This window comes from Drosophila elegans, unplaced genomic scaffold, assembly GCF_018152505.1.
Source record: "Drosophila elegans isolate 14027-0461.03 unplaced genomic scaffold, ASM1815250v1 contig_476, whole genome shotgun sequence".
NCBI lineage: Eukaryota > Metazoa > Arthropoda > Insecta > Diptera > Drosophilidae > Drosophila > Drosophila elegans.
In genome coordinates this window covers 17,239,059-17,266,667 of record NW_024545863.1, presented here as the reverse complement: position 1 = coordinate 17,266,667, position 27,609 = coordinate 17,239,059, and the positions used below count along the sequence as shown (strand labels likewise).

Sequence of the window (27,609 nt, the reverse complement as noted above, 5' to 3'; positions counted from 1 at the left end):
ATCTTCCGGGGCGTTAAACGAATTTGATTTGACTGCCTTGCTGACCCATTCTTAGTTGACAGTTGTGAATCTGACTTTAAACGCCTGCTGACAGGCTTCTTGTCAGCACAGGTGTGCAAGCTGTTTGGCCAACAAATTGAACCTAATGCGGCTCACGGATGGCATTTAAATAAGCCAGCAGCGGAGCAGCCACCAAGCCTTTCCCATCTGGCAAACAGGCAACCGGGAAAACAGGCCCCAAGCCGGGATACATTGTGAAGACAACTGTCAACATTTAAATAAGATTGATCGATTGGCAGCATCAACGGCATTGACATTGCTGCGTCGTGGGCGTTGGCCCTAATGCTCCCGCCTTCTGGGGCGTGACGGACTTTCACGCGCTTTGATTTCCATTAAACAGGATGCCTACGGCTCAGCTGGGGTGCACAGCGAAAAAGATCACTTCTTTCCTATTAATTTTTCTATCCAAATAATCTCTATTAATTTGCTTTTAATTCTATCATCAAGCTTATAATAATTATATGATCATCAACACGTTTATCTTGAAGAAAAGATTATTATTTTTTAATTGGCTTTTTATTTTATCGTAAAGTATTTAGGTGTCATACAAATATATTGGTAGCTTATATTAATAATATATATATTAACACATTAATTTAAAAAAAAATCCTAATATATAGAAATATTCTAATCGGAAAATGTCTTTTATTTTTTATTTTTAATTTTTTATGTTTTTTTCTTTAGTTTGTGGATTAGTTGACATTCAACTTGCCATTTAATATAGTTAGTCAAATTTTCTTTTTTAAATCACAGGACTATTATGTTTGCCAAAGCTATAAGCTGTATTTAAATTTTAAGCCAATATCAGTAACGTTATAAAAGCTTTTAAACTAAATACGCGAAGGTATATAAACTCAACTGTGTATAACGAAAATAGGCTCATATTGCCTCATTTTTGACAATTTAACCATGTGCTTTAAATCTGCAGCTTCTGGCTGTGAAACGATATGTCACTTATCAGTGTGCAAGCATTTAATATTTAAATTAAGTCGCCATAATAAAACATTTCATGGCTTACCGTCGAAAACCTGTCCCAGTCATCGTGTATTCTGATTGATAGGCCTACAAATATGTGCTTAATATTTTCGAAACGACCAAAAAAATATATGTTTGTTTGTTGAGTGATTTTTTCTCCCACTGCAAGCTGCACAATTAGCTTGCCAATTTGAGTCCCAGTCGCTTGATCCCGTTTAACACTCGCTCTGTGTGCGACAAATTGGTGGCGCTTCCGTTTGGGATTTGCCGCTTGATTCGCTTGTTTACGCTGACCAGCGGGCAGCCTTTGGGCAGCCTGTTGCCGTTGCCGGCATTACAGTGCATAACAAATCACTTAGCGCCCGTCCATCAGGGACCCAATCAAGCTGGCATGGGGCCGCTCGCTTTTGGCTATAAAACTTGCGGATCGCCACGCTGCTGGCATCAGTTGTCGTTGTCCCATAGCTGCAAAAGCGCAACGCGTTCCCAGCCAAACGACTAGAGTCAAAAGGTCCAGAGTGTCCAGTGCTTCCGGAGTGTCCTGTCCGGGGAGACCACTCGCTCGTAAACACCGCACCACACCACACCACATCACACCACGTCACACCATACTACGCCAGTTATGTGTGGCCCCAGTTATTGCACTCTGCTGCTAATCGCGGCTTCCTGTTACGTCCTCGTGGTCTGCAGTCAGGCCAAGGCCTTGCAGGTGAGTCCCGCCTCGTTTATATCCTGCCGAAATGGCAATGGGAGTGGGGGCCAAGGAAGTGCCACTTAATTAGTGCTATTTGCCCAGGCACAAGCTCGCCCGCTTAGAGCGATAATTTCCAACGGCTTCGCTAACGTTCTTGAATGTTATGAACGGAAATTTTGGGGCAAAAAGTTTTTTTCTCCCTTTGCCATGCGTTTGTGCTACCATTTTGTGGCAGCTTCATTTCCGCTCTGTCAACGGCATTTGGGTTGCTACCAATTAGGTTGCAGGTGCTGCAAGTTTTTGCCAGCAGGAAATCGATGCGCATCCAATTAACATTACGTGTGCAGTGGCAGCCACAGGGCGTATACGTATTAGGTACTTAATTCTCACCACTAATTAAAATAACTCAGTAAAAGTGTGTTGCAATGCAAGACAATAATTAACTAAAAGACCATAATTATTTGAAACTTATCACAGATTATACCCAATCCGATTTTGAGATAAATTTCTTTAGGATGCACTTCGCATTTGGCAACATTTTGGTTTAATATCACGTAACCGCTCAGAGCAACGTTTTAAATTATGCACTTACAAAAAATTATATAATATTGTCATTGATGTGTCTTTTACTTAAGTGCTTAAAAAACGATACATTTCTTTGGTTGTTTCAAAAGATCAAATAAAGTAAAATACTAAACATTAATACATTGATATTCCTGACTGCAATTAATCATTTTTATAATTATTGAGGTTCGAATTCATTTGAGACAATGATAATTTATTGGTGTTACATATTTTGCTTGTGTAAGGATACAAAGTTTAAATTATTTTCAAACATGGAAATTAATTTTCGGTAAAGCATTACCACTTTCATTTAAAGGTGAAAGTTTTAAAAATCTTCGTAAAATAACATGAATTATTGATATTTAGTTATTTCGGTATTTATTTTGGCAATAAGTTTAATAATTGGGCTTAATGACAGTTTTTTCTGTGTGTAATCTTAAACGCTCTGCCAAATAAAGGTTTAATATCAAGTATACGCCCACGCCCTCCCGTTTAGAGTGAGCGTTTATGGGCGAAATGCGATTTACAAGCCGATTTCAGGTGTTGGCATTTCAATCTACATTGAGTTGTCTAATCAAGCGGCAAACGCTGCCAGCCAGGCAGCTTTATTGAAACAATAAAGTGCTTGACTCGCACATTCGCAGACACCCATCCACAAAGACACCCATCCATATACACCCAAAAGCGGGTTGGTAAGTTGGCTTTGAGTGTGCAGCACACGTACGAGTATGAGCATAAATAGGCGGCATAAAAATAACTTAACACGTGTCGACAGTTTGGCGGCCTGGCCTCCCTTCAAAAAAAACCAAAAAAAAAAACGGCCTCCAAGGAAATATCTCAAATATTTAGCTCCCTTTTTTTCATACCTCTTGTGTGATGCTTTTGCTTTTGCTCTGCCTTGTGGCACTTTATTTGTGCAGGGCACGAATAAACTGGATTTGGCAAATCACATCAGGGCAGGCTCTGCCAGAGGATCATCATCATCAGCGGCGACGGCGGCTTCCGTGAATGAAGCCCGTCAAAAACGCGCCATGGGCGAATACAAAGAGCTGACCGACATCATTGACGAGCTGGAGGAGAATAGCCTGGCCCAGAAGGCGAGTGCCACTATACCCATAGCCGCCGTGCCACCGCAAGGCCAGGAATTCGATTTGGACAGCATGCCGCCACTGACCTACTACCTGCTGCTGCAGAAGCTGCGACAGTGTAAGTTGCCGCCGGGCACACGACGCGTATACGCAACGCCAGCTGGAGATGGACGCGTGCTGAAATGTGAACGAAATATGCGGTACCCTTCTAATTGGATCCCGAAGCACGTTCACATTCACGTCACCATCTCCATTGCATTGCGATACTTTATCCATAAGATTTTCCTCATTTTCGCAGAGAGAAAGATTTAATATGAAGATCCAAATGCCATTAAATGTGCATGCCATTTGCCTTCATTATTTTTCATTCTATCAAAGTATCCTGAATTCTTCATTTCACTAAAAATCAAAACGCTTTCAAATTTTTGAAATCCTCTGAAATCATAAAAGATTTTAAAATTACACCTTAAATTATAAAGTCTAGTTTTTAAATGTGCGTATAAAATATTTAAATATTTAGTAGCATACTTATTGGCCACTCTTTTTGTGATTTATTTTTAACCTTTGAATATTTTTTAGATTTTTAATTCTGCTAATTTACATAGCGGAATGTTTCATAGTTAGTTAGTTATTTTGATAATATTTTTGTGTACTTGTATATTGATTTTAGAATTTATACAAGCAAGTCAATTCTTAACATTTGTATGTACGTAAAACTATTCAATAAGCTTCCTGGTATTTTAATTTAAATATTTTTTGAATATTGTCCTTTCTGTTTCAACAGTGCAGAGCAGTGGCGAGCCCGCTTATCGCGTGCGGACGCCGCGCCTTGGCCGCAGCATTGACTTTCAGCGGCTCCTGGACGCCGAGGGAGCGGGCATGGGAATGGCGGGCAGCGAGGAGGCCACTGGCGGCCAGTTCATGCAGCGCATGATAAAGAAATCGGTGCCGTTCAAGCCCCGCCTCGGCAAACGTGCTCAAGTGTGCGGCGGCGATTGAGTCACGACAGCGACAACGACAACGACAACGACAAGGACGCGAGGACATGGCACGGAAAACGTAAACCGGACGGAGGACGATCCCAGGACAAGGTTGAGGCCAGGCAACTGGCCCTCGAGCTAACTTAACCCCCTTAATCGCCAGCTGAATTCGACGCGACGCAAAAATAATCCACATATGTATGCATAGTGAATGACTTGTAACCAGCGCTATAACCCTGTTTTGAGAGGAACTAATGATGTGTATATATAGTACATGTATTTATTATTATTTTGAATAAAGTGCAGCCCTCAAAAGTTTTGTTTAATCGCGACGAATTTGCAAACCAAATGAGCCGGGAATTTAATAAACAATGTAATTTAATTTACGATTCCATTGCTGACGACCTCTTTCCATGGTAAAATTATTGCAAAAATTCATAACCAGTGATAGGGCGCGTAAATTGGAAAAGTGCGGCCAGTACTGCATCCGTTGCCACAAAATCATCCATGAGCGTTGGTCATGGCAACTGCAAACTGCATTCGGGCCATTTGTGCGTTTTGACAGATACAATATCTCAGTTCCCAAAGCTCCATCAAAATCCGGTGCCACACTTTTGGCCAGCCAAAAGCTGCTGGTTTTATTCGGTCTGATGAAGCATAAAAATATTTGGTGGCGACTGCAATGAATGCCGACTATGTATCCATGTCATCAATATATTTCCTATTGAAAACTTTAATTTAAAGTACATACTGTGGCTTTGCAATTTTCCATGAACATTTTTGTATTTATTTAAAAAAAATTACATCCCGTTGCGCGTAATGAGAATAGCAGACATTAAAGTAGATTCGCTATGGATGCTCTTTTTGTTTAATCATTTTTATGTTCTCAGAACTATTACAATCGTTATTTTCTGTAGAATTCTGTATATTGAATAAAAAGTGTAAACAGAAAAATACCCGCAACGAGTAAATTAAAGTTCCCTGGAAATTCCACTTGCAATACCAATAAGTGAAGCCTTGAACAAATATTTGATTTTCCTTTAAATTATTTTATTTTTCCACTTATCCTGACAGATGTTTAATGCTCGAAACATGTAATAAATTAAAACGAAAAGTCCTTTAATTTAGTTCCTCTTCCTAAGTTTGGCTGACGCAGCTGTTTTTACAGCCTCAGCAGATGGAAGTTTTCGCAACTCATTAGAAACTTGCCACTTGCCAATTAGTTGGTTTAACCAGGCATGGTCCATTCGCCCCAGTAGCCGTGATCCACAAGCCTAGTTTCCGCCAGCGCCAATTATTGACCCCAGGTGGTAGAGGAAGTTGGCCAAGTTACTCCCAGCCAAAGGATTTAGACTCGCATGCATCCTGGCATGGATCATACTGTACATCACGTAGCTGGCAATCTAAGGAGCATATTTATAGAACACCGGATATATATCTGCCTGAATCGTGCTTAAATTGCGATAATGGGCACACAGGCCAGACCCCGAAGGAGATATTGAAATATTATAACTGCAAAATGGTAATAAATTTATCCCCACCTCTTGGGGAAAATGAACCAAAAAAAAAAAAGAAAAAGAAAAAAGCGAGCAGAAGCTCGCGAGCCAGACACGCACATGAAGGCATGCACTCCAAAAAAATCAGGTATTTGTATTCCTGACAGCGAATCCCTAGGCCAATTGACAAGAAAATACATTTGTGAAATAATTTTATTGCAAAACTGGATGAGTAAACAAATTGTTAATATTCTCAAGAGTTTTTTGTTTATTTTATTTGTTTTTAAAGCACGTATTGTTTCTTAAAATTTTTGTTTTTAATTTGAATGATTATTTATATAGAAGTTTCTTTAAACCCATTTATTTACTGACAATAGATGTTCTATTTGTTTTATATTTTTGAATGTAGAACAAACAAATGGTTATTATTCTCAAATGTCATTTTACTTTAGAGAATTTTATTTCACCCATTTATATACTGAAAATAGATGTTCGTGGCATCCATTAATATTTTTGAATGTATAGAAGGCCGGGAAACGGCAGAAAGTTGGCATGATAGCGGTCGTAGATTTACAGTCGGGCCGTTGCGTAAGGTTAAACTACCTTAACATCAGCTGGCTTCCTGTCTGTGAGGGCGTGGTAGGACCTCCATTCTCCTCCCCCAAGTTGCTCCCTATCTGGTTTAAATATGTGTATGCATATGTGCAAAATGATAAGTTGATTGTGGCTAAGTGCGCGCGTGTGCGTGCGAGGCGAAATCACTTTGCCTGATTAAACGACGCCATTCCGGTTCAAACATTTGTTTGCCAGCCTGCGGAATGTCTGTCTGACTGTCTGTCTCTCCGCCTGGCACACTCACCTTGGCCAAATGCGAGCTCCGCCATTAAGGTGAATTGTTAAAAATGTCTGCTAATATGGCGGGCGTCTTAGAGTTCGCAGTTCGCAGTTTTGCAGCTTCGACTGCAACCCTTATTTATGGCGAAGCAACCGACTGATTTAAATTGATGACCCCATTCACCCCCTTCTGCGGGCGTGGCACTCACTTAATCAAATTTCAGCCAAGCCGAAAAAAGCCTTCAAATTGGCTTTGTGTGTGCCTCGGCCACAAAAGAGGGCAAGATTATTTATGTGCCTGGCATTGTGTTTGCGGGCACTTTGATGTTGAGAACACCTGCATAATGGCAGCGACTCTATCGCAGCTCTGTCATCAAATATTAATTAGTGGGGACTACCGACCTGTCGAAGTGATTGATAACTCCTGATTGAGTGACTTACTTACTTACTTACTAACTAAGGAAATGAACAGGCAATTGGATTCTATACCTTAGTTGATCCACATAGCTGTCAATGAAGGCTCTCTAATTTCTCAAGGCTGCTGCCCAAACAACGAGTTGTGAAAGTAAAATATCATAATTATCGTCAAGTATCCGCAAGCCAACAAAAAGTAATTATAAACTTTTCGTATAATCTTTGTTTGGCAAAGAAATTCATACAATTTTCCTGTTTAAGTTCTTTTTCACTTGAAAATTTAAAAAATATTTGTCCAACATTTATGGGATTTCCAAAGTCCACCGCCCACTGCCAACTATTTCGTTTCGGGCTGATAAACTTTTCATACGGTTCTTGCTATTTCTGTGCTTCCAAAGTACACGAAGTAGTCCTCGACTCTGACCCGCAGCCAAATACCCAAAGTTCGGAGGGACTGGAGGCATCTCTGCCGGAGTGGGAAGCACGAAGAGCACTTGGCTATAAATCCGGTGACGGACAGGTGGGCGACGCCTCCTCCAGTTTAGCCAACTAAAGCTGCAACCCTTCTTTTTTTTTCGTTTTGTTGATTGGGGGCATTTCCATGCACATGTTTTTGTTGCCACTGCAATTTTTGCTGCCCTTGCATGGCATCGGGAATTTAGAAATTGCACATGCAGCAGCCACACACAACGCGAATAGCAATTCCAACACAATGCTCGTGCTACTGCTGCTGCTGCTGCTGCTGCAATTGAGGCCTTCCGAGGAGCACGAGGTCACCCAGGGAGCATAAAAGCGACCGAAAAGCAATCGAAAATCCAGTTTTTGGCAATACGCGTCAAGGCCCCGTCGGCAATGACAGTGGCAGTGGTAGTGGCAGTGGTAGTGGCTTTGACGTGGCCGCTGACGGTGGCACTGACATTGGCATTTGAAAATCCCAGCCCTGCCCCCCTAATCCCCTAATCCCTGCCAGCATTATTTCGCAGTCGGACTTCCCTGAGTCAAACTTTTACAATGTGCTGCAGTAGTTGTTGGTGGATGTGTGACATGTGAAGTTGTTTATCAAAATCTTTATTTACCAATGTCAAACTCTCATTGCCAAAATTATTCCAATTTGACTGAAAACGTGTCTTAATATGTCAGTTACAAATGGCAATCAATTTTATTATTGTTTAAAAAAGTTTTGATATAAATTTTGGTTTATTAACTACTACACCTGTCTTAAATTATGAACTAAAACTATATTTAGCCCTTGAAATTTAATTTAATTTTTATTGAACTGTAACTGAAAGTTTGTTAAGTTGTTAATCAAAATCTTTATTTGCCAATGGCGAACTCTCACTGACAAATTTACTGCAGTTTAAATAAAAAAGTGCCTAAATATGTCAGTTACATATGGCTATAAATTCTATTATAGTTTGAAAAAGTTGGCATGTCAATCATATATTTATACTTTGCTATACTTCTTTTTAGACACTTGTCCGAAAATAATGAACTAAAACTATTTTTAGTCTTTTGAAATTTCATTTAATATTTATTGAACTGTTACTGAAAGTTTGTTAAGTTGTTTATCAAAATCTTTATTAACTAATTTCAAACTCTCACTGCCAAAATATTACAATAAAAATGTGTCTTAATATGTTAGTTATAAATGGCTATAAATTCTATTATTGTTTGAGAAAGTAAGTCAGTTGTTTTACTTTTTTTTAGACAGCAACAACAATAAAAGTTAGTTAAAATATAAATTTTTTAGAGCAATTGTTACTTAATACATAATGCTTTGAATTGAACTTAAATTAAAAATCCTAATAAAAATTGTACAATAACAGTTATTCAGATAAGTAGTCAACAAAGTAGCTTGCTGGATTTTCCGCACTTAACTAGCTGCAACTATGTGTCTAAATTTGTCGTCTCTAGAGTATACTTTGATCCCACGGCTAAGTAGTTTTGCGTTAAAAACTTCATTTGCGCCATAGACATATTTGAGTTATGAGAGTTGAAAGTTCTTGGTGTTTAATAAAGTTTTGCCGTTAAATGCCATACAATTTTGTTGTACTTACTCAAAGTTTGACTTAGAGAAGTTCGACTGTAGCGGCAGGTTGCTGTGTCAGAGTGCAACACTTTGTTCCGTTGATTTTTATTTAATATGCGAGTGACTCGGCAGGATTACTGGCATGACCAGCCCCAACAATCCACGCATGACTGAGCTGTTGCTTAGTTGTTCCCTTCGAACCACAGTCATCATCCATCAATTTGCCTATGACATCCAGGCTGATGTGGCAAGTTTACCGCCACTCTCTGGCTTTTCGTTTTCGTTTAATTACTGTCAATTAGACAAACATTGTGGTGCCTGCCATATAATCAAATTACATGCCACATCAGGATGGTCGACTGGCCAGCTTAAATGTATGTAATGTGTGTTACACACATATGTACCTAGTGCCGCGCCAGCAATCAGATAATCGTTCGGCCACAGACCGATTCCAATAAACTGGCGCCACAAGGATGCGACGGTGTCCTTGAGGAGCCAGAACTCGCATGGAAGTCGCTTTCAATTACGCCAGTTTACCCGGTAGCCATTCTGGCGTGACTTTTCCTGCCACTGCCAATGCCATGGCCACTTCGGGAGCTGCTGCCCTGCGAGACTGACTGAAAGACTGACAGACTGACAGGCGGGGCGTGGGCATCATCGGTGTTGGGTTATAAAAACCAGTCAGCCAGCCAGCCAGCCAGTTCCCCAGTGGAAATCTGTTTCGTGCGCCGCCTGCTTAATATAAGTACAAATCAAATGCGCCCTCCTGACGGCCATTAATTGTATCGTGAGTTCATGCATCGCACAGAGTTTTCCTGCCCCACATTTCCCCCTGGGAGCAAGTGCCGTGCCAGGCAGCTTGCTCCGGGGCAGTAATGAAAAAATTAAATGAAACAGCACGCAAAGCGGCTGGCTGGCCGTGTGTTTGCTTAAGCCGAGCTAATGAATTAAAGATACAAGTGGGTTAAAACCCAAAAAGTATGTGGTTCAAGTTTGAGACATAAGATAACGAGCACACCTTTATTTTGTATCAAACACAAATGTTTATTTCCAATTGCAAATGTTTGTTATCCAAATTGAACTGCATGATTTTGGTCCATTTTTTCGGAAATTTAGAAAGGGGCTACACCATTAAACTTACAATAAATCGCCCCGATACTGCAAACCAATTTTTTAACAGAGATTCTTAGAGACTTAAGCTACAAGACTTTAAAGATATACCACTTTGGAATCCGATGTCTGTAAGAAAAGTTATGGAATTAGATCTGCAGGTTTTTGGACAATTTTTTGAGAACTGGATTTTCGAAAATTTAGAAAGGGGTAACATCATAAAAATTACAAAAAAACGCTCAGACAGTGCAAACTAATTTTTAAACGCAGATTTCTAGAGAATGAAACCACAAGACTTTAAAGACATACCACTTCGGAATCGGATGCTTGTAAGAAAAAATATGGAATTAGAACTGCAGGTTTTTGGTAAATTTTCTCAAAACTGTTTTTTGGGAAATTTAGAAAGGGGTAACATCATAAAAATTACAAAAAATCAATCCGATACTAAAAACTAATTTTTAAATGCAGATTTTAGAAGACTAAAGCAACAAGACTTTAAAGATATACCACTCCGGAATCTGATGCCTGTAAGAAAAGTTATGCAATTAGAGCACCTGCATTTTGGTCACTTTTCTCCAAAGCCATTTTTCGGAAATTTAGAGTAGGGTTACATCATAAAAATTACAAAAAATAACCCCGATACTGCAAAACAATTTGTAAAAGCAGATTTAGAGATTTAAAGATTTATTTTCTAAAATCCTGCTACTAAAATTAATAGTCATTTAAATCATTTGGAAGTCATAATATGTATCCTAATTAATTTCTCATTAATGTCAGTCAAATATTACAAGCCAATCTAGGCCGACAATTGATTTAAAAATAAACAGACTGCAAATGTATAATTGAAGTTCAGCTGATGTGGAAAATTCAGTAAATGCAAAACGCATGGAAAAGTGCATCGAGCACTTGACTGGATTGCGTGACATTGTTAAATTCCATGGCACAACCACTCTTCGCCACTTGGCACTGAACTTCTGTTTTGAGGGTCGATGTCGATCATGGATTTATTGATAGATGACCCTGCCATTGGGGCGAGCTTTGTTAACGGACATTCATAATTGACGGTCTATTGCTCGTTTCCTGCTCGGCAGTCCGCTGCCATTCGATTGCCCATTTAGAAATAATTATAATAAATTGCTAGCGTGTACGGCCACTCGGGGAAAAGTGACAGGAGCAGATTGGGGGCTTAGCAGTGTGTGTTTGCGAAACACACACGCTCCCGTTGGTAATTAACATTTTAGCTGATTTCGGCCTGGTTTTGGTTAACATTTTCGGTTGTCATATCTTCCATTTATGCCTCACCGCGCCAAAGGTCGCGGTGATGATGCATGGCAATTATGACGTAATTATGACGTTGGCCACATGCAAATGAGCATTCGACGCGTCGGCTTCCTGGCCCTGGGGTCGTTTTCAGACTTTTAATTGCTCTTGTGCGAGTCGATGGGTCACTTCCGTTGGGTGTGGCCGATGGGCGGTGGGCGTGGCATTATGACCACCACGGTTGGCCATTTCGGTTGAATATTGACAGCTGCAAAGTTGGTGGGGAAATATGAGCAGCACCCAGCAGAAAGCGCTTAAAGTGTCAACTTTAAAACGCTCAGCTAATTGCACTCAACGTCCGGAATAAACTACGGACCAAATTTGTTGCACTTAATGAGCAAATTTACAAAACATTTGAGCGCAATTACCGGCCAATTTAAGTTAAATGAACTGTTTCTGATGTTTCACTCTCCTTTTTTCTGCTGCCCCAAAATTATTTATAAGGCCAAAGGAAAAACACAGACGACGCTGATGAGGCAAATGAAGGGAAAAAAGGAGCATAATCTTTGAGAGGAAAAAAAAACGACAGCTAACTGGATTAGCGTGATTATGTACATACATTTTGTACAGTCTTGCAGAATAATTACTTCATTAGCCTTTGAATTGTTAATAATTTATGAAAAATTCACAAGTTTTAAACGATGAATTTTATGAATTGCTTAAATTTCTTTCCATATCGTATAGTAATTTAATTTCATTTTACGACTTAGTTTCGGTGTCATTTGTCTTATGAACTTTTAAGTAGTTATCATCGAAGTTTGATCTTTGATAGTTCTAACTTTTATCTTACAACTTTAACGACTTTTCGAAGAAAACTTTGAAACTGGAATTAATGTCAATAATATTTTTTTGAACTGTAGTAAAGTGCTTTATTCTTTTACTTTGTTTACTTTACTTTAGAGTTATCCTTAACCTTTGTTTAAACATGTCTACTGAAAATAAATTTAAATAAATCGATGTGTTTCCCATAATTTATTTTTATTTACTGCTGCCTTAACTATCGCCTAAATGTAACTTTTTGAATGGATTTATTTTCCTGCCCCTTTGTAAAATAAACATAAATTTTACCTCCAGGCAAAGTTTTGTATTATGCTTTGTTTCATTCGGCTTTAGCGAAAGTTTATAATGTAGTAATCGTACCTCCTACAACATAAATATATGCATAAATATACGCAATGCGAAGAGAAGTGGGGTAACCTAAAACCCACTGGCTTCCGAGTTGGGAAAGTGGCTTTGGGGCTAGTTTTCATTGCTGGCACTTGATGGCTGTTTTATTGATTTGTTGTTGCAAACTTTTCCTTTTACATGGCTCGAATTTATGGCCCCAACATCAACAAACAATGGCGACCAAGAGACCCTGAAAACGCCGCCAAAAATTTGCATTCAACCGAGCCAAGGCTGCTGTACTTGGTCAACTGGCGCTGTTTGTTTGGTGTTTTTTCATTATTCCATTTTGTTATTCACATTTTGCGCCACAAAAATGTTGACCAGCGAATTTAAACAGCGTACGCCCATTCACTTGCCGTTCCTTTGATATTAACGATCTCCCCTCTGCATATAATGTTCATATATTCTCATTTTCTGCGTTTGTAATGCGACGGCGAAGACAAAACACATTAGCATAAAACGCTTGCGAAGCAATTCCGTGCACTGTGCAAAAACGCGTGCTATGGGAATTGTTTGAAGCGTTTTCCACAGCGTGGAAATTGCTGTGGCAGCGGCACGCATCAAAACCGCACGCGCTAATTAAGAGAAATAACCAAACAAAAAACTATGAAAACAAAGGGGAACAACGTTGAATGGCGAACGGCAGGGACTGTGTTGTGTTTGCCAGCGCAAATTACTCATACGCCGCTTGGCACGTGCGCCTGGCCGGCCAATTGTTTTTAATTAATTTTTATGACCTTAAACTTTACTCCATGTCAACTTTACTGTGTGTCAAGGCGGCCCGTGACTGACTCATTATTAAAAATAGAAAGCAATTAGATTTGTTAACCAAAAAGGGCCAAACAATGACCACTAAAAAGGGTTTTGGAAAAGCTCGCTTTTCATTCAAGTTCAATTTGGCCAAAGTGTTGGCAGTGGCCACTCCAAAAGGGCTAAAGGACAAGGGAAATGGAAAAGTCAATATGACAGACAAGGCCGTGTTCGAGATCGAGGATGGGTCCTTGGCCAGCTTCATTAAACTTTTACTCACCCACTCCCACACATTGTCGCTGGCCAACAACTATTGCAATAAATATGAAGGCCATAAATGGCTGTGCCACAAAATGTCACGTGCTCACCGCGTAGGCGGACATTGGCTGTCCTGGCCAATGTATCAAAATCATGGCTCAGGTCCGGAGAAAAAGGGCTTTAAACCTACACACCCAGGACAACTTTCATAAAATAAGCCAGCAGCTGCCAAGCAAACACTTATAGTTATTGGATCACATGTGATTTGACAGCACTTCAAAATAAGCTCAAAAGTATGCTGCAAATATTGGTTTTCAACTTTCTTGACAAGCAAACGAATTTTTACGGGACAAATCGTATTAACACTAAATTTGAAATTATTTATTTAATAATAGTAAGCTATAAAGACTTGCTTCATTAAAAATCCTAACTAAAACAATGTTAAGTTTATAATAAGGAAGAAGAATATTTTGTGGTAGTAACATTGTTACAGTTTTAATTGTATTTCTTCCCATTAATCCCTGCTCCATTAAAAATCATTACTAAATAAATTTAAAGTTTAAAAAAAGAATAAGTATATTTTGTGATTGTAAAATTGCTACCGTTTCAGTAGAAATAAAGTCAACCTTTTATTACTTCCCATTAACAAACTCTGCTTCTAAGGCATTAAATATTTTTAGAGATTTAAAAATTCGACTAAAGAGACTAAAGACTGTAAAGTAATTTGCGCCAACCTTTGGCCCCATCGCCATCTATTTCACCTAACCCAACAGCCTTTGGCCATCCGGCAATGACTTGTTTCGCTGGCTACTGGGACTGGTTGCTTGTTAATCTGTTTCCCTTTTCCGGGCTGATTTTCATTTTTCCAGTCGCTGCCGATGTTGCCAGGCGAACGCCTCGTCAGAGGCTTATAAAAAATGTAGACAAGAGCGGCCAAGTGCCGTGCGCTGATGCCCGGGGCAATTGGGCAACGCATTATGTCGTAGATTATGGCTTATGCATTATTTATGTGGGTCAGTCGACGAGCGCCGAAACGGTCTTTAATTGGATCGCAATTGGGCCTTAATGTGCAATCTGCCAACATCCTTCCAGCAGCTATTTCCAAGACGCTCGAATATTTCACTCACAGCCCGCGGGCTGGAGGACTAGTAATTTTCCCGTGTGTAATTCTGGCTTAATGTTAATGGACGAGTTCCCTAGAAATTAAATGCGCACACTTAATACTTGGCTCAAGTGAGCGAGATTAATTTTTTAGGAGGTTAAGCCAGCTTTGAAAATATGTTTCACAAAATTTCAGATAAATGTTAAAGGTTAAGCCAGCTTTAAAAAAAAATATATTTGTACAAAATATCAAATAATTGTAGATTTCGTTGCCATTTTTGTTTCAAAAAACCTTAAGGCTCAGCCTCTGCAATTGTTCAAAAAGAAAGCTTTTCGACTTCATTGTCTGTTTTTAAAAACAATGTAAGCCGTACAAATAAAAAAAAACATAAGTATTATTTTTATTCTTTTTAGGCTACATTTGGCGTTAGAAAGAATTTTAGTTTGGTATGCTTTGAGCCAAGTTTTATACAGTAAGAAAAAAGTTAAGCAGTACAAAAAATTGGGTGTTGTTACAGTCGTATGTCTCTTATAATATTACTATGAAAAAATATAAGTTAAATTTTTTACTTTTACATTTATGGACATTCTTTGAATTGTCTATAATTTTAAATATTGAAAAAGTCATTTATTCCTTTTCGGTGGGTTATTTAAAAGATAGGTTCGTAAACTAATTACCCGCTGGCAGTCACTAAAATTAATTTTGAGCTTGCAAATTTATGCAGAGTTAACTCGGCGTACAGTGAATTTAACGGTAAAATAGAGGGGAATTTCGCGTGCAGAATGCTTACACACAACTGGCCAAAAAAGTGGGTGGAAAAACAAGTGAGTTGCAGCTACAACAATTGGCGTCGTGCCAAGGTGCTCCACTGCCAGTTGCATGGGAGGAAAAGTGGAGGAAAAGCGTAGGAAAGTGGGTCTGTGACGTGGCCTAATGGTATTGAAAGGCGGACATGGACACGGGCATTGGCATGGGCATGGGCATGGGCACTACAACGGCCAACAGAGAGAGCTGCACGCATATTAACACAGCTCCCTGAACACACGCTCAAAGGGCCAGAAAAAAGAGAGAGAGCCAGCGTTTTACTCAATGAATCATGGCCAACAGCTGATTTATATTTGTGAGCCAAGAGCAAGAGTGTGTGCGTGTGTGTTGGCAGCGATTGGTGTCCTTGAAACTGTTCAAGTACGCTCGACAAGTGCGCCAAGTGTCTCATTGTGCATTTCTCTGTGTGTGCGAAGGCCACTGTCAGTGGCAGCGGCAAGGGAATGCCATTAGGACCTGGCCGTAACGCAACGGACGACAGCCTCATCCGCATCCGCATTCGCATCTCCATACCCATAGCCATCCTCGGACGCAGCCATGTCCCTCGGTCCCATCCCTTGTCCCGGCTGAATGGGCAGGAAGACAAAAGTCCAAGCCACTGCAGATAATTGACAACGAGCTGCTGAAAATCAATTGAGTGACTTTGCATGTACGACTTCACCCCCGGGCATACCACTCACTATTGTTAACGCTGTTGCGGTTGTTGTAGTGGCCAATGTCAGTGCTGACCACGTTTGGATGGGCAACACAAAAATGACACAAGAATTGACATGCTTTTTCTTACACAAATTAATTGAATGGTAAATAAGTCAAGTTGTGACAGCGGATATTTTTAGAGGTAAACTTTTTCTATAAATAAACTTGGTTACTTAGGAATTCTCAGAATTCCACGTTCTAAATTCAGCTTAAATCGACTTCAAAATGTTATTTCAAGACAACTATTATAGACTATAGACAAAAATTGTTATAAAGATGGATTTTTTAACAAAGGAACATTTTATTGTCTTAAGAATCTTTAATTATTTTTGAGTTTGAATAATTTATTTGCTCTGTGGGTGATTTTAAAAACGTGGTTTTAAGGTAAACTCAATTGTAGTATTGTAAGGAAACGCATACAGCAAACAGTTTGCCCTTTTTGATGTCAAGAATAATACACCCAAATAAAAGTTTAGCTTAAATACCCCTTAACTGCTATACATTTCCATTTCTAAGTCACATAGGTTTTATTTTATTACTTTTGTTTTATTAACTAAATTCTTATTTTATTGAGAAATTTGTTATGCCCAATAGTTTAAAATTCATGCAACAATATTTTAGTTTCTGCGTCAATTTTTCTTTTGGGTGTAGTAGATATTGAAATACTCTCACCCACACGCATTTTAATTTGTATTAAAATATCAAATTTGATATCAATACATTATCTTAAATGTATTAAGGTGAATAAATTATTTTTAGCTGTAAAAATAATATAAAATTACCAAAAGATCACATATGCCAAAGCTTTTAAACTATTTGTATTAAAGAAACCAAAATCTGAGTAATTTGAGTAAAGTTCCCCAATAAAAAACAGAAAAGTAAGTCTGTTTAATGCCCGCAGGCTGAAAAAAGGCTGATTCGACTACACTGGCATCGGTTGCCATGGGACATTGTTCGCCAGGGCAATACATTGGCACAAAGCGGAAAGCGCGCCAAAACTGAATGAAATCTCGCCGCAAATGTCGTTGGCATCTTTCGAACCTCCGCATCTTTATTTGCTCCGCCTGCTGTTGCGGCTTTGTGGCCCACTGCCGGCTGGTTTCACTTAACCAGCGGGGTACACACTGAGTCCCAGGCTCAGGTGTTCTTGGCCAGGTGGCAGAAGTGGGAGAAGTGGGCGTGGCCATGGGATCGCATTGTTTGACGCTGTAGGCCTGGCGTAAACGTAAACGTAAACACGCTGGGCTTCCTCTCTTTGCTGTTTGATTAACGCTTTAACGATTTGCGCAAACAATTGCGGCAGTAACAGTAGCAGCAATCACTAACAAGGAGCAACATATACGCGGATTACCACTTGTGGGCTTTGCATGTTTTCACAGCCAACTGAAGGATGTGCTGATATTATTCCCCGCCTTGGCAAAGCAATTTTCGATGTTTGCTCAAGCACAAGGGAGAAAATTGTTTTGTTTTATTAAGTTTTTATTTTTTTGTTTCGAAGGGAAATATATTTGCCAGAGGAAAACAGGAAAAAATGACAGAGGAGCTTAACTGTGAGATACCCAGAACTCAGTAAAACGCTACAAGCAATGATTCTGAAAATACCCTAAAGAACTCCAAAAACATTTTGATTTTGTCATTATGGTGAACAAAAAATATGTAAGAAGATTTGCATAATATGAAAAAATTGTATATTTCTTTTATATAAAAATAATGCATTTTTTAAATATCTATATGCATAAAATATATACAATTTAAATTATAAAATGTATACAATTTAAATTATTAGCATAATAGCTGTATTATTATATTCGCTTTTATGGGTCGCAAATGTCTTAAATTGTTTATAACAATCATTAAATTCGCTCTTTACTTAAGGTACAAACTGTCATTAAATTAAAAACCATTTGCAATTAGTTACAAAATCGGAATTTAATTGTGTAATTAATATCCCAGGAATTTCCAGTCAGCCCGTTATACTCTTTTGCAAAGTTAATAATAATTGAATTTATCTTATTTTCATTTTGAGTTTTAAAGTGCATTTTATTGTCTTTGCGTTGAATGTTCAAAATAAACGTGTATGTGATAAAATACTGCCGAGATAACTTTCTCATTTTTGTAAAGAATTTTTGTAAGTATGCAGATAACTACAGATTCACCTCTCCTTCATTGAAAATATTAATCAGATTTATTTAATTTATCCTGTCATTTTTAGTTTATTAATCTTTTTTATGGGCTTAACTTTGAATGCAATATGTACACTAGGGATCAAGTTAAACAATTTAAGGAATTGTAAAAGCTTTCTTGGCTGTCGAACTAAGATTTAAACGAAAACCATATACCCTTGAGAAAGTGCGCTGTATGTAATTTCAAGAAGTGCACAAATAGCATGTTCCTCGCAATATTAAGTGGAATGTTTTCCACGGCAAAAACATTATTTGCCTTCCGGCGTTAATTGAATTCCATTTAGAATTTGCACTCAGTGTTTAAATGCATTTAATTGCAGTCCCTGTGATTTGGGTTGGGTAAAACTTAATTAGGCTGATTAATTAAAGTGCACGCGCGGGGGGCAGCTTATTTTGCTATAAACTTTATTGGAAAGCTTTACTATTGTGACGGCTAAGGTTTCTGCGACATCTCCAAGGACTTTGCTTAGTTTATTTTCCTTGGGCAGACAGATCGGGGCAAACAACGGCGCTGCTGGCAATCAATAGTGGCTTCATTATGACGGTATATTTGCTGAGTGTACCCAGTTAGCTAAACTAGCTTCGGGTTCCATTTCTAGTACTTTGCATAACTGGAGCAACTGAAGCAACTGGGCGATGGCAATGGCAATGGCAATGGCAAAGGGGCGGCAAAGTGGAACTGCACTTGGGCTTATTGCCTACGCGCAGCTAGCAGCCATTTCAACCATTGTTGACTTGTTTGCAAATTGGTTTCACCAGCTGAATTCTTCGAACCATGTCCTTCGCATTTGCTTCTGTCGCTGGCATATCTCCGCCTGCCTTCATTTCAAATTACTTCGTTGCGTAAATTAGGTGGCCCATCCTCCCCTCTTCTTTGTCGCCTGTTGACATTCCACCACGAACACTCGCGTTCGCGGCAAATGTGTGTGTATTTTTCATCTTCTTTGTAGTACAAAATTTGATTTTGGTTTTGTTGAACGCGGCTAATTTCATTTTGTCAGACCTCGACCTCGCACTTGTACTCTGCCGATCCATGCCCCACTGAAATTCTAATGCTGAGTGATGTGGCAGGCCTAATTTCATTAAAAACGATGCAAAAAGGGAACGAAAAAAGCCAAATGCTTAACAGATTTCTGCCAAAGACAAAAGAATGTGCCAAAAAAAAAAAATATAAATAACAAAAAAAAGAAGAAAAGTAGCAACCCGTCTCATTTTTAACTTTCTCTGCGCTTTATTTAACTTTAACCTTTTTTTATGGGTCTGTTGTGTGTGTATGAGGGCTCCTTAATTAGAAGCCATTTTCACTGGCGGCACTCAAATATACCATCATCTCCATCCCCTTCCAATCTAATGAGCCTGAGCCTGATTCGGATTCTGATTTTGATGTTGATTTCTTTGGCTGTTCTCGCCTCTTCGCTGCTAAACATAATCAGGGTTCAATAAACACAACCCCAAGTGGGGATGCTGCCAGGTTCTATGAACTTCCCGCCTGAAATGCAAATCAACAGCTTAAAATTTAATTTAGGCGTTAGCAATGTAAATAAACTGGGGATTCGGGGAGTAGTCAGTTCCCATTCCCCGCGAGATGCTGTGTACTTAGGAGCAGCTCGCCTGGGTGACCATTTATGATTTGGGCCTGGTCCCAAATTCAATTCCGAAACATTTGGTTAACTTTGTTAAAAAGTCAAAATTAAAATAAGGCAAAAAGTTGCTGGCCCGGCTAAGAAAATGTTACAAAAAAGAAAGTGTGTTGACCGCATTGAGGCTGATTTTTTTTTGTGTGTTGACTACCACGCAGACCGCAACTAAGTTAAAGTTGCGTATCCGCCGCGTGTTGCAATATAAATTGAAAGAAAATAAAAAATAAAGGAAAAGCAAAGAAAGCAACTTTTGCTCTCACTCAGTCTAGCGTTTTTCATTATTCTCGTTTCTTTTTCGGCCGAGACGTACAAATTGCACGGCTCAAAGGGAAGTTGATGAGCTCGCGAAGTTGGCCATAAATTTCGTTGAAGAATGATTTCATTTTGTGCCCGGCACTGGCGACACGTTAATCTGCAGCGACTGGAGCGTCGCCGCTGGCGACTCCCAAAGGGCGAGTCCCGGGCCCGGGAGTCGACTCCATTGAACCCACATATAAAATCAATAATAGCATAAATAATATACGTGTAGAGTTCTGTGGGTACGGCGAGTGAAAAAAGGAACGCCTGAGAGACAAAGGCCTAGGCCGACAAGGCAAAGGCCCATGGGCCGTCGAAGGACCCGGGCAAAGAGAGTCCTAGCCCTCGTCCTCGTCCTTCCACACCCGCCCGACACATGCCTCCTGACACCAGCACAAAAACGAAAGCTAAGCCGAAAAAAATTGGGGAGGATCCAGGGCAGGAGCGGTAGACACGAACCTTTAACTAACATACAAAAGGCTTTCTCAACGGTTTCTAAAGTTGCAGGCTACCCGCCAGTGGCAGGACAAAAAAACGTTCGCACCGAAAAGAATACATTTGCTATTCAAAAGTTAAAAATTACCCAAGCTTACAGTTAACGATGATATTATACCATTTTTGTGTGTGTTTAAAATTAAATTGTTTTTTGTTCCGTTTTCTCTATTTCTGTCAAATTAATTAAGTTTTTCTACTTAAAAACGACTTAAATAATTGTATTGCCCTTATATTTTATTAATAAATGAATTATTCACCAGTCGTTGTTATAAAATTATATTCTATTTTAAATAAAACCAACTCAAAAAGGCATACAATTTAATTTTTTTCCTAAAAAATATTTTAATTTTTATATTAATATATGATGTTTATGCCATAATATACTAATATAATAATATATAATAAATGAACTAACATTTATTTTTTGTTTCAGTGTAGTGGAGAGTAAAGTAAAAGGACCTGCAATGCCGTGAGGGGATGGCTGAGCGGGAGTAGGGCGAGTGCAAAGTAAACATGTCGAATGAAGGATACTTAAGCAGCTCTGGAAAGAGGGTCGCCCGAAAAGTTGACTCACTGCTGAGTGTACTCGTTTGTTGAGTGACTTTGAACTGGCTGTGGGCTATTTTTGAGCGATTTGTTTTCCTTAGTCCTTAATATGCACAGAATGCTCTTGCGGAAATTTACCCTCTTGACTTGAAGGTCTTAGTTCAAAGGTTAAAGGGTGCAAAAATTTCACTCTTTTTCCCTGAAGATATTTAGGATTGGCAGTTAATAGACACTAACTTTGGTTTATTAATGCTTTAACATAGTTTTACATATAATTCCATAACTACAAATTATTCTTAGATGGTTTTAGTACTAAAATGTTAAAAAAAGTATATATATAAAGTCTGGAAACTCAAGCTTTGGTGAATCAAGTTTTTAGGGGAATAAAGTGAAGGGATTTTTTTCTCTAAGTTCTATAGAAATTTGTGTATAAATCAGCAATGTGTATGATACCATTATTAAATTTAAAAGTTAAACAAGCAACTCAACTGTTATGTTTTGTAATCCAAGAGGAACTTTTCCGTTGACCTCCGTTCTGCATTGCCAGCACTCCACTTTATTTGGCTTTGCCACATTACAATATTATAAACAATAATCCGTTCCAAGGGGCCGAACACAAACGGAACAATTCCTGGGATGCCAGAAGGGCGCCGAGACACTTTGACACACTCTTCCGTTGAAAGTCACCCAGATGTCCCGGGATGTCGAGCGCCACTTAATGACATAAACACTGGCAATGGCCGTTGGCCCGTGAGTTGTGGCATCTGGGGTTGTGGCATCTTGGGTTGTGGCATCTCGAGGACTTGGGGACCAACCCATTTCAGCCGGAGCTCCGGCGGAAGTTGTCCTAATGAGAAAAGCGTTGAGCCGCCAATCCGCCAATGTCCTTCTCGCTCACGAAGAACCACAAAAGGCACAAGTTTGGAGGGAGAGCGAAACGCTGGCACTAATATTATTAATTTGCAACTTTTGTTGTTGCCAGTGCGAGAGTTAAGTCAAAGGCAAATATCATTCGTGGCATTTAGTGGGCAATAAAATACGCAGACAAGAAGGAGGAATTTCCATTTCCAGTCGAGTGCTCAGGCAAAATGCGAAACTGATTTAAATGCTTTCTTAAGCGTATTTCCGGCTTCGGTTGTAAATATTTGCTTAACTGATTGCACAGAGATAGGAGAGTCGAGCGAGGAACACTTTTTTGAATTAAGTCCTTGTTGCTGTTCAGATTGCTTTTTGTGGTTGCTTTACTCTCGCATTCTGTCTGCTTTCGATTTGTGCAATTGACATGTTTTTATTAAACTTTTCATCGATTGGGCAGCAAATGGTGTGCAATATGAAACACAAGATTTGTGGTCAACCCAGACGAATTCGTTGGTCAAAACTTGCAACAGAGTGCGAACAATTTGCGGTTAATAAAAACCATTAAAAGCAATCTCGAACAGAATGTGTATAATTGGAAATCAACTAGAAAGTGTCAGGCAATGGTTTGCGTAAATACACCGAACTATAAACACATTGCCAAAGTTCTTTAATTAAATTTTCAATCATCATTTAAATCGGGTAAAATTGGCATCATTACGCCGGCTATGAATTTGATTAGCTTATGGCTAAATCCAACAGACACGCCAAGAACAACAATGGCATGCTAAAATGCCTAAAGACATTCATTCTATTTATCATTTATCCAGCCATTTATCGAAAGACATTCGAGATGCCGCCCGGGGCTTGGGTTTTGAGGTTCGGGGTTCGGGGTTTCGGGCGGGACTGATGAGATATGGCCAGAATAAATGGAGGCATTTACATTTAAAACATTTATGCGCAAATATTTGCCGGCTTTAAGGGGCATTAGCCGTATCGAGTGAGGCATATTGTCTTACATTCGGTACGGGTAACGGTCTGGGCACAGAATCCCACTGAACTCGAAACCATTTGAAAACTTCCAGCAAATAAAACAACCATACACGAACGCATGTATGACTAAACAATCTGAAACTCGACTGTATTAGTTGAATACAAACTTTTTCGAGCGTAACTTGAAAAGTTTCAATTTGTGCATGACAATCTCCGTTTCTCTGGCGGTCTGTCAGTAGTCCTATGTTTCCATCCAACTGTCTATCTGTCGGCGCTCGTACGTGTGGGTTGGACCGTATGTTTTGTTAGTTCCCTACTGCACTGCCGGAAAAACCATAGCGAAAATCATGGTTTAAATACTCGAACTTACAAAAGAACACTCTATTTACTTAAACCAAGTCTTCATAAAAAAAAATTTAATTATTTTATAATCGAAATTGGGAATTTTTTATCTTGGTAAACAATGCAAAAAAAAAAGAGCACATTTAAACAATTATAATCATCCCCAGTTCTCTACAAAATATTAGTAATTCTTATTATATCCTAGATCCTATTTTTATTTTAATTATTTTTTTTTTTAGGTTTTCTTTAACTTTTGATTAAAATTTTTGCCACTAATGCATGCCATTTTGGTAAAAATGGAACCATTTTGTATTTCTATTGCAATCAAATCTACTTCAAAATACCTTGAAAACTCTAATAAATTTCAACCTTTTTTTCTTGGAATATGGTACAACAAATTCTTGAAAATTTATTTTCTTGATTTTGTAAATTGTTTTTCCATCTGCAATAAGTTTAGCAGTCGTGTAAGAAAGTTTCTGCAACTCAGAGAATAACCCGAGTTTTCGAGCAATCGACAGAGAGCTTGGGGGCTTTTGCTAAATTTGATTTGAACGGCGGCCTGGCCGAATTTCAATTAAATGCAGGTGCACTCGTAGGTGCAAATCGCAAGTCGAGAAAATCGATAGCCAGACTCAGGTGGCATGCAAGTCAGTCAGTCAGCCAGTCAGCCAACCCATTCACGAATGCGAAAAAAGGCCAAAGGCTGGCGGCCAAAGGTGAGTCCTTTGGGAAGTTGGAGGAGGGTGTAATAGAAATGGCCCTGTGTTTGAGCCGCCGGCAGAGCGAATCAAGTGGCAAATGCCAAATGGCATCCTCACCTGACCCAGCGGCATGAGCAGAAGTGGCAGCGGGAACAGGAACTGGATCAGCAGCCAAGTCAGTGGATCAACTCGACTGGCGGCAAATGGCGTGCACTGTGATACGGGAATGGGAAAACTAACGAGAGGAAATTGTGTTTCAGAAATGCAATGATAAATTATTGTGGAGCACTGAAGCGGGCACGGATATTTGTCAGTAGCGGAAAAAATTGATATGAAAGTGCTTCAAGTCAAGGAGAGCAATGCTGTGTCTTACTGCGTTTTAAATAAGAGCTATAACTGGGTTGATAGCATGTGAGAAATAGAATACTTAAACTTAGTAAAATGTTTGTTTCAAATGAAATTTAAACTACATACTTATCAAATTATATCTGCAAACTGAACAACTTAAACATTTGAAATAGATTTTGTTGTTACAGAGAAACTAAAATAATATTTTGTTCTACCTAATAAATATTGTTGATAAATAAAGGATTTAACGTTTTGTTTTATTGAAACAAAAAAACAATTAAATTAAATTTTGTTAGTAAAAGCCTAACTACTATGTAAATGTTATAAAAGCACACAAAAGCAAACCAAAATAAATATATGAATGTTGCCTTTATTTTAAGGTAAATAAAATGTTGGTAAATGGCCCTGGATTTATATGATTAATTTCTTAGCCATTAAATGTAATAAGAAATGAAAATAGAAGGTTTTTCATTTTATTTCTAATGAACACACATCTAGATTGTCTACAAAATGTAACCTTGGTTCCCAGACTTTATGCTAAAATGATATTATTTCTTAAAACAAAGTCTGTTTGTAATAAACTGGGATTTAATTTACAGCTCGCACCATTAAAAGAACAATCATTTTTGTTAAACCCTTTTGCTACAATTTTCCCTTTGCAAATCTAGTTTATATTTAAATTTTTAACAGATAAATATTTCGTTAAGGTCCAATAAAAGTAACTTTATGGCCTAAGTAATGTGTTACTTGTATTACTTAAAGTTCACCGAAATATTTATAAACTGAGTCCGTATGTGTATGGTTAATTTCGAAGCTTTTAAATTTAATGAGAAATGGAATGTATTTTTCATTTATTATATTTTCTAATCAACACACGTACAGATGGTCAACAAAATTTCACTACGCCAAAGTAATATTACCTTAGTTAGCTTTGCTACGTTTATTCTTGTTAAATATTTTGCTATAATTTTTTTTTTGCAAATCTAGTTGTTATTTTAATGTGAAAGATAGGACTTAATTTAAGCTATTAAATGGAATGTATTTTTCATTCTATTTCTAAACAACACACATCCAGATTGTCTACAAGATTTCACTGTGCCCTTACCTTAGTAAGCTTTGCTACGTTTATCTTAATCGTCAGAGACGAGACTGCCGACTTAAAGCTAATAAAATAAATTGCTTTGAATACAGGATGGCCTAGTGAATTTTTAACCACTGTTCATTGTGCGATTTGTATCATTAGGAGCCCCAGACAAGCCAGTAGATTGTGGGCTGTTGGTGGCAGACTGGCAGAGGAGTTGGTTGTCCAGGCCGACGGCTGCAAATGTTCGTATTTAAAGTGCCGGCCAACTAAGGTTTTCAACTTTATTAAAACAGCAGCAGCAGGCGGTGGCACCAGTGGCATTGGCCGGTGACCCCAGAACCTGCCGCTTAACTAGACAGCAGTTTCCAGTTTACGTAACCACTAAAAATGGCGCTCAATGTGCCTTCCGTTTGCCGTGTTCCCTGTTCTGTGTGTGTCCCTGTGCCTACTTGTGTCTGTGTGCGCTTTTCCTGCTGCTCTCTCTCAGTATTTTTCACGTTTTCATGTTTTCACGTGCAGCGGTATGAAGGAGAAGTTTTTATTGTTCGCTTACTTGCTCAACACACGCCCAACGTCCGCCCTTGATGATGAGCGTTGGAGTGGCGGCGGCTGAGGAGGCGGATGAGGAGGCGGCAGGATGAGCCCGCGAGCCGCGACGCCTTCATTGTCCTTCCTGATTTGCCTCCTGACGCTTATGCGGCTCTGCCTCACCAAAATAATGAAACTTTTGCCGTCTCTCTGTTGCTTTTATCGCAGTTTATTGTTAATGCTGTTCTACTTGCTGTTGTTGTTGTTGTTTTTGTTTTGGTTGATAACAGCTCAAACTTTTAACACGCGCGGTTCGTAATTTTTTAATGCCTGCGATGTTGTGATATTCTTTTTTGGCCAACTTTTTTGGTATTCTTTTTTTTTTTTTTTTTGGGTGTATGCCAACAATTTAATTTGTCATTAGCCCCGAACGCGGATCTATTTATATTGCTGTCCGCATTCGAATATAAAAAAGAACAAAATCGATTTGTTAAAATGGAATTTCTTTTTGATTTCCAAACCCACTCCAAGAACAAGTTTCCCGCAATTTGCCGCACGTTTCTCCTTCTTTTCCTTGTTTTTTTTTTCGTTTTTTTTTGTTCGTATATATGAAGTATAGCGTAAACACGTACAAGACGACCCACAATTCACGGCTTACGACTTACGGCGGTCATAAATGGAGTTTCGTATCGGTTTTTGTAGAGCCGCAAAATCGAAACACGCACACGCGAACTCCGCTGTCCAGCCGGTATTTCCTCACATACAAAATGATGTTTATTTTTTTTCGGTTTTCGGTTTTTGGTTTTTCTACCACTCGAGACAGATGCCAAGAATGTAACAGCAACTGTCACTGGCACTTTGGGTTACGTGTGTGACAAGTGGCCACAGGTTTCAATTGGCTTTCGTTGTGGCTTTTGTGTTTATTGCTGGCTCGCAGGCCTTTACTGCTTGCCCGTTTTGGCAGCAATGCGTGGCGATGAGCGCCTGCTCTGGTAACTGGCCACTGACTGAGTTGGGCCAAGACGGCGGGCCAAGTCCTTTGGCGGCAAATCAACACAGGATGCGGCGAATTCGAGGTAGAGAGCTTCTGCGCAATGCTTTTTGGCGGGAAAAGGAATTTTCGAACCTCGAACAGAGTTGTTCAGAATGGTAGTAGGGTGAAATTCAAAAACTTAAACCGATTTTCAGTTCAAATAACAGAGATTTAATGGTAACACACACTTTTCTATAGCATA

The 27,609-nt window shown here is 39.0% G+C and overlaps 2 protein-coding genes across 3 annotated transcripts in view; one reads left to right on the top strand and one right to left on the bottom strand.

The window, feature by feature from the left end:
- Positions 1–27,388, bottom strand: part of LOC108135800 (octopamine receptor beta-3R) — a 42,393-nt gene extending 15,005 nt beyond the window's left edge. For both annotated transcript variants that reach the window (XM_017256671.2, XM_017256672.2), the window contains exon 1: positions 26,400–27,388. The gene's annotated coding sequence lies outside the window, so the exon portion shown is untranslated. The remainder of the gene's footprint in view (positions 1–26,399) is intronic.
- LOC108135801 (protein hugin) lies at positions 1,471–4,757 on the top strand. The gene is made up of 3 exons (XM_017256673.2): positions 1,471–1,744; positions 3,214–3,499; positions 4,166–4,757. Exons 1-3 carry the CDS (start codon positions 1,658–1,660, stop codon positions 4,378–4,380), a joined length of 588 nt encoding a protein of 195 aa, XP_017112162.1. The 5' UTR covers positions 1,471–1,657; the 3' UTR covers positions 4,381–4,757.
- Positions 27,389–27,609: the final 221 nt, after the last annotated feature.

Excerpts from the sequence above, each read along its gene's own strand:
- LOC108135801 (XM_017256673.2), top strand. The coding sequence starts at position 1,658 with ATGTGTGGCCCCAGTTATTGCACTCTGCTGCTAATCGCGGCTTCCTGT. Across the intron at positions 1,745-3,213 it reads GTCAGGCCAAGGCCTTGCAG|GGCACGAATAAACTGGATTT; the intron begins GTGAGTCCCGCC and ends TTATTTGTGCAG. Across the intron at positions 3,500-4,165 it reads GCTGCAGAAGCTGCGACAGT|TGCAGAGCAGTGGCGAGCCC; the intron begins GTAAGTTGCCGC and ends CTGTTTCAACAG.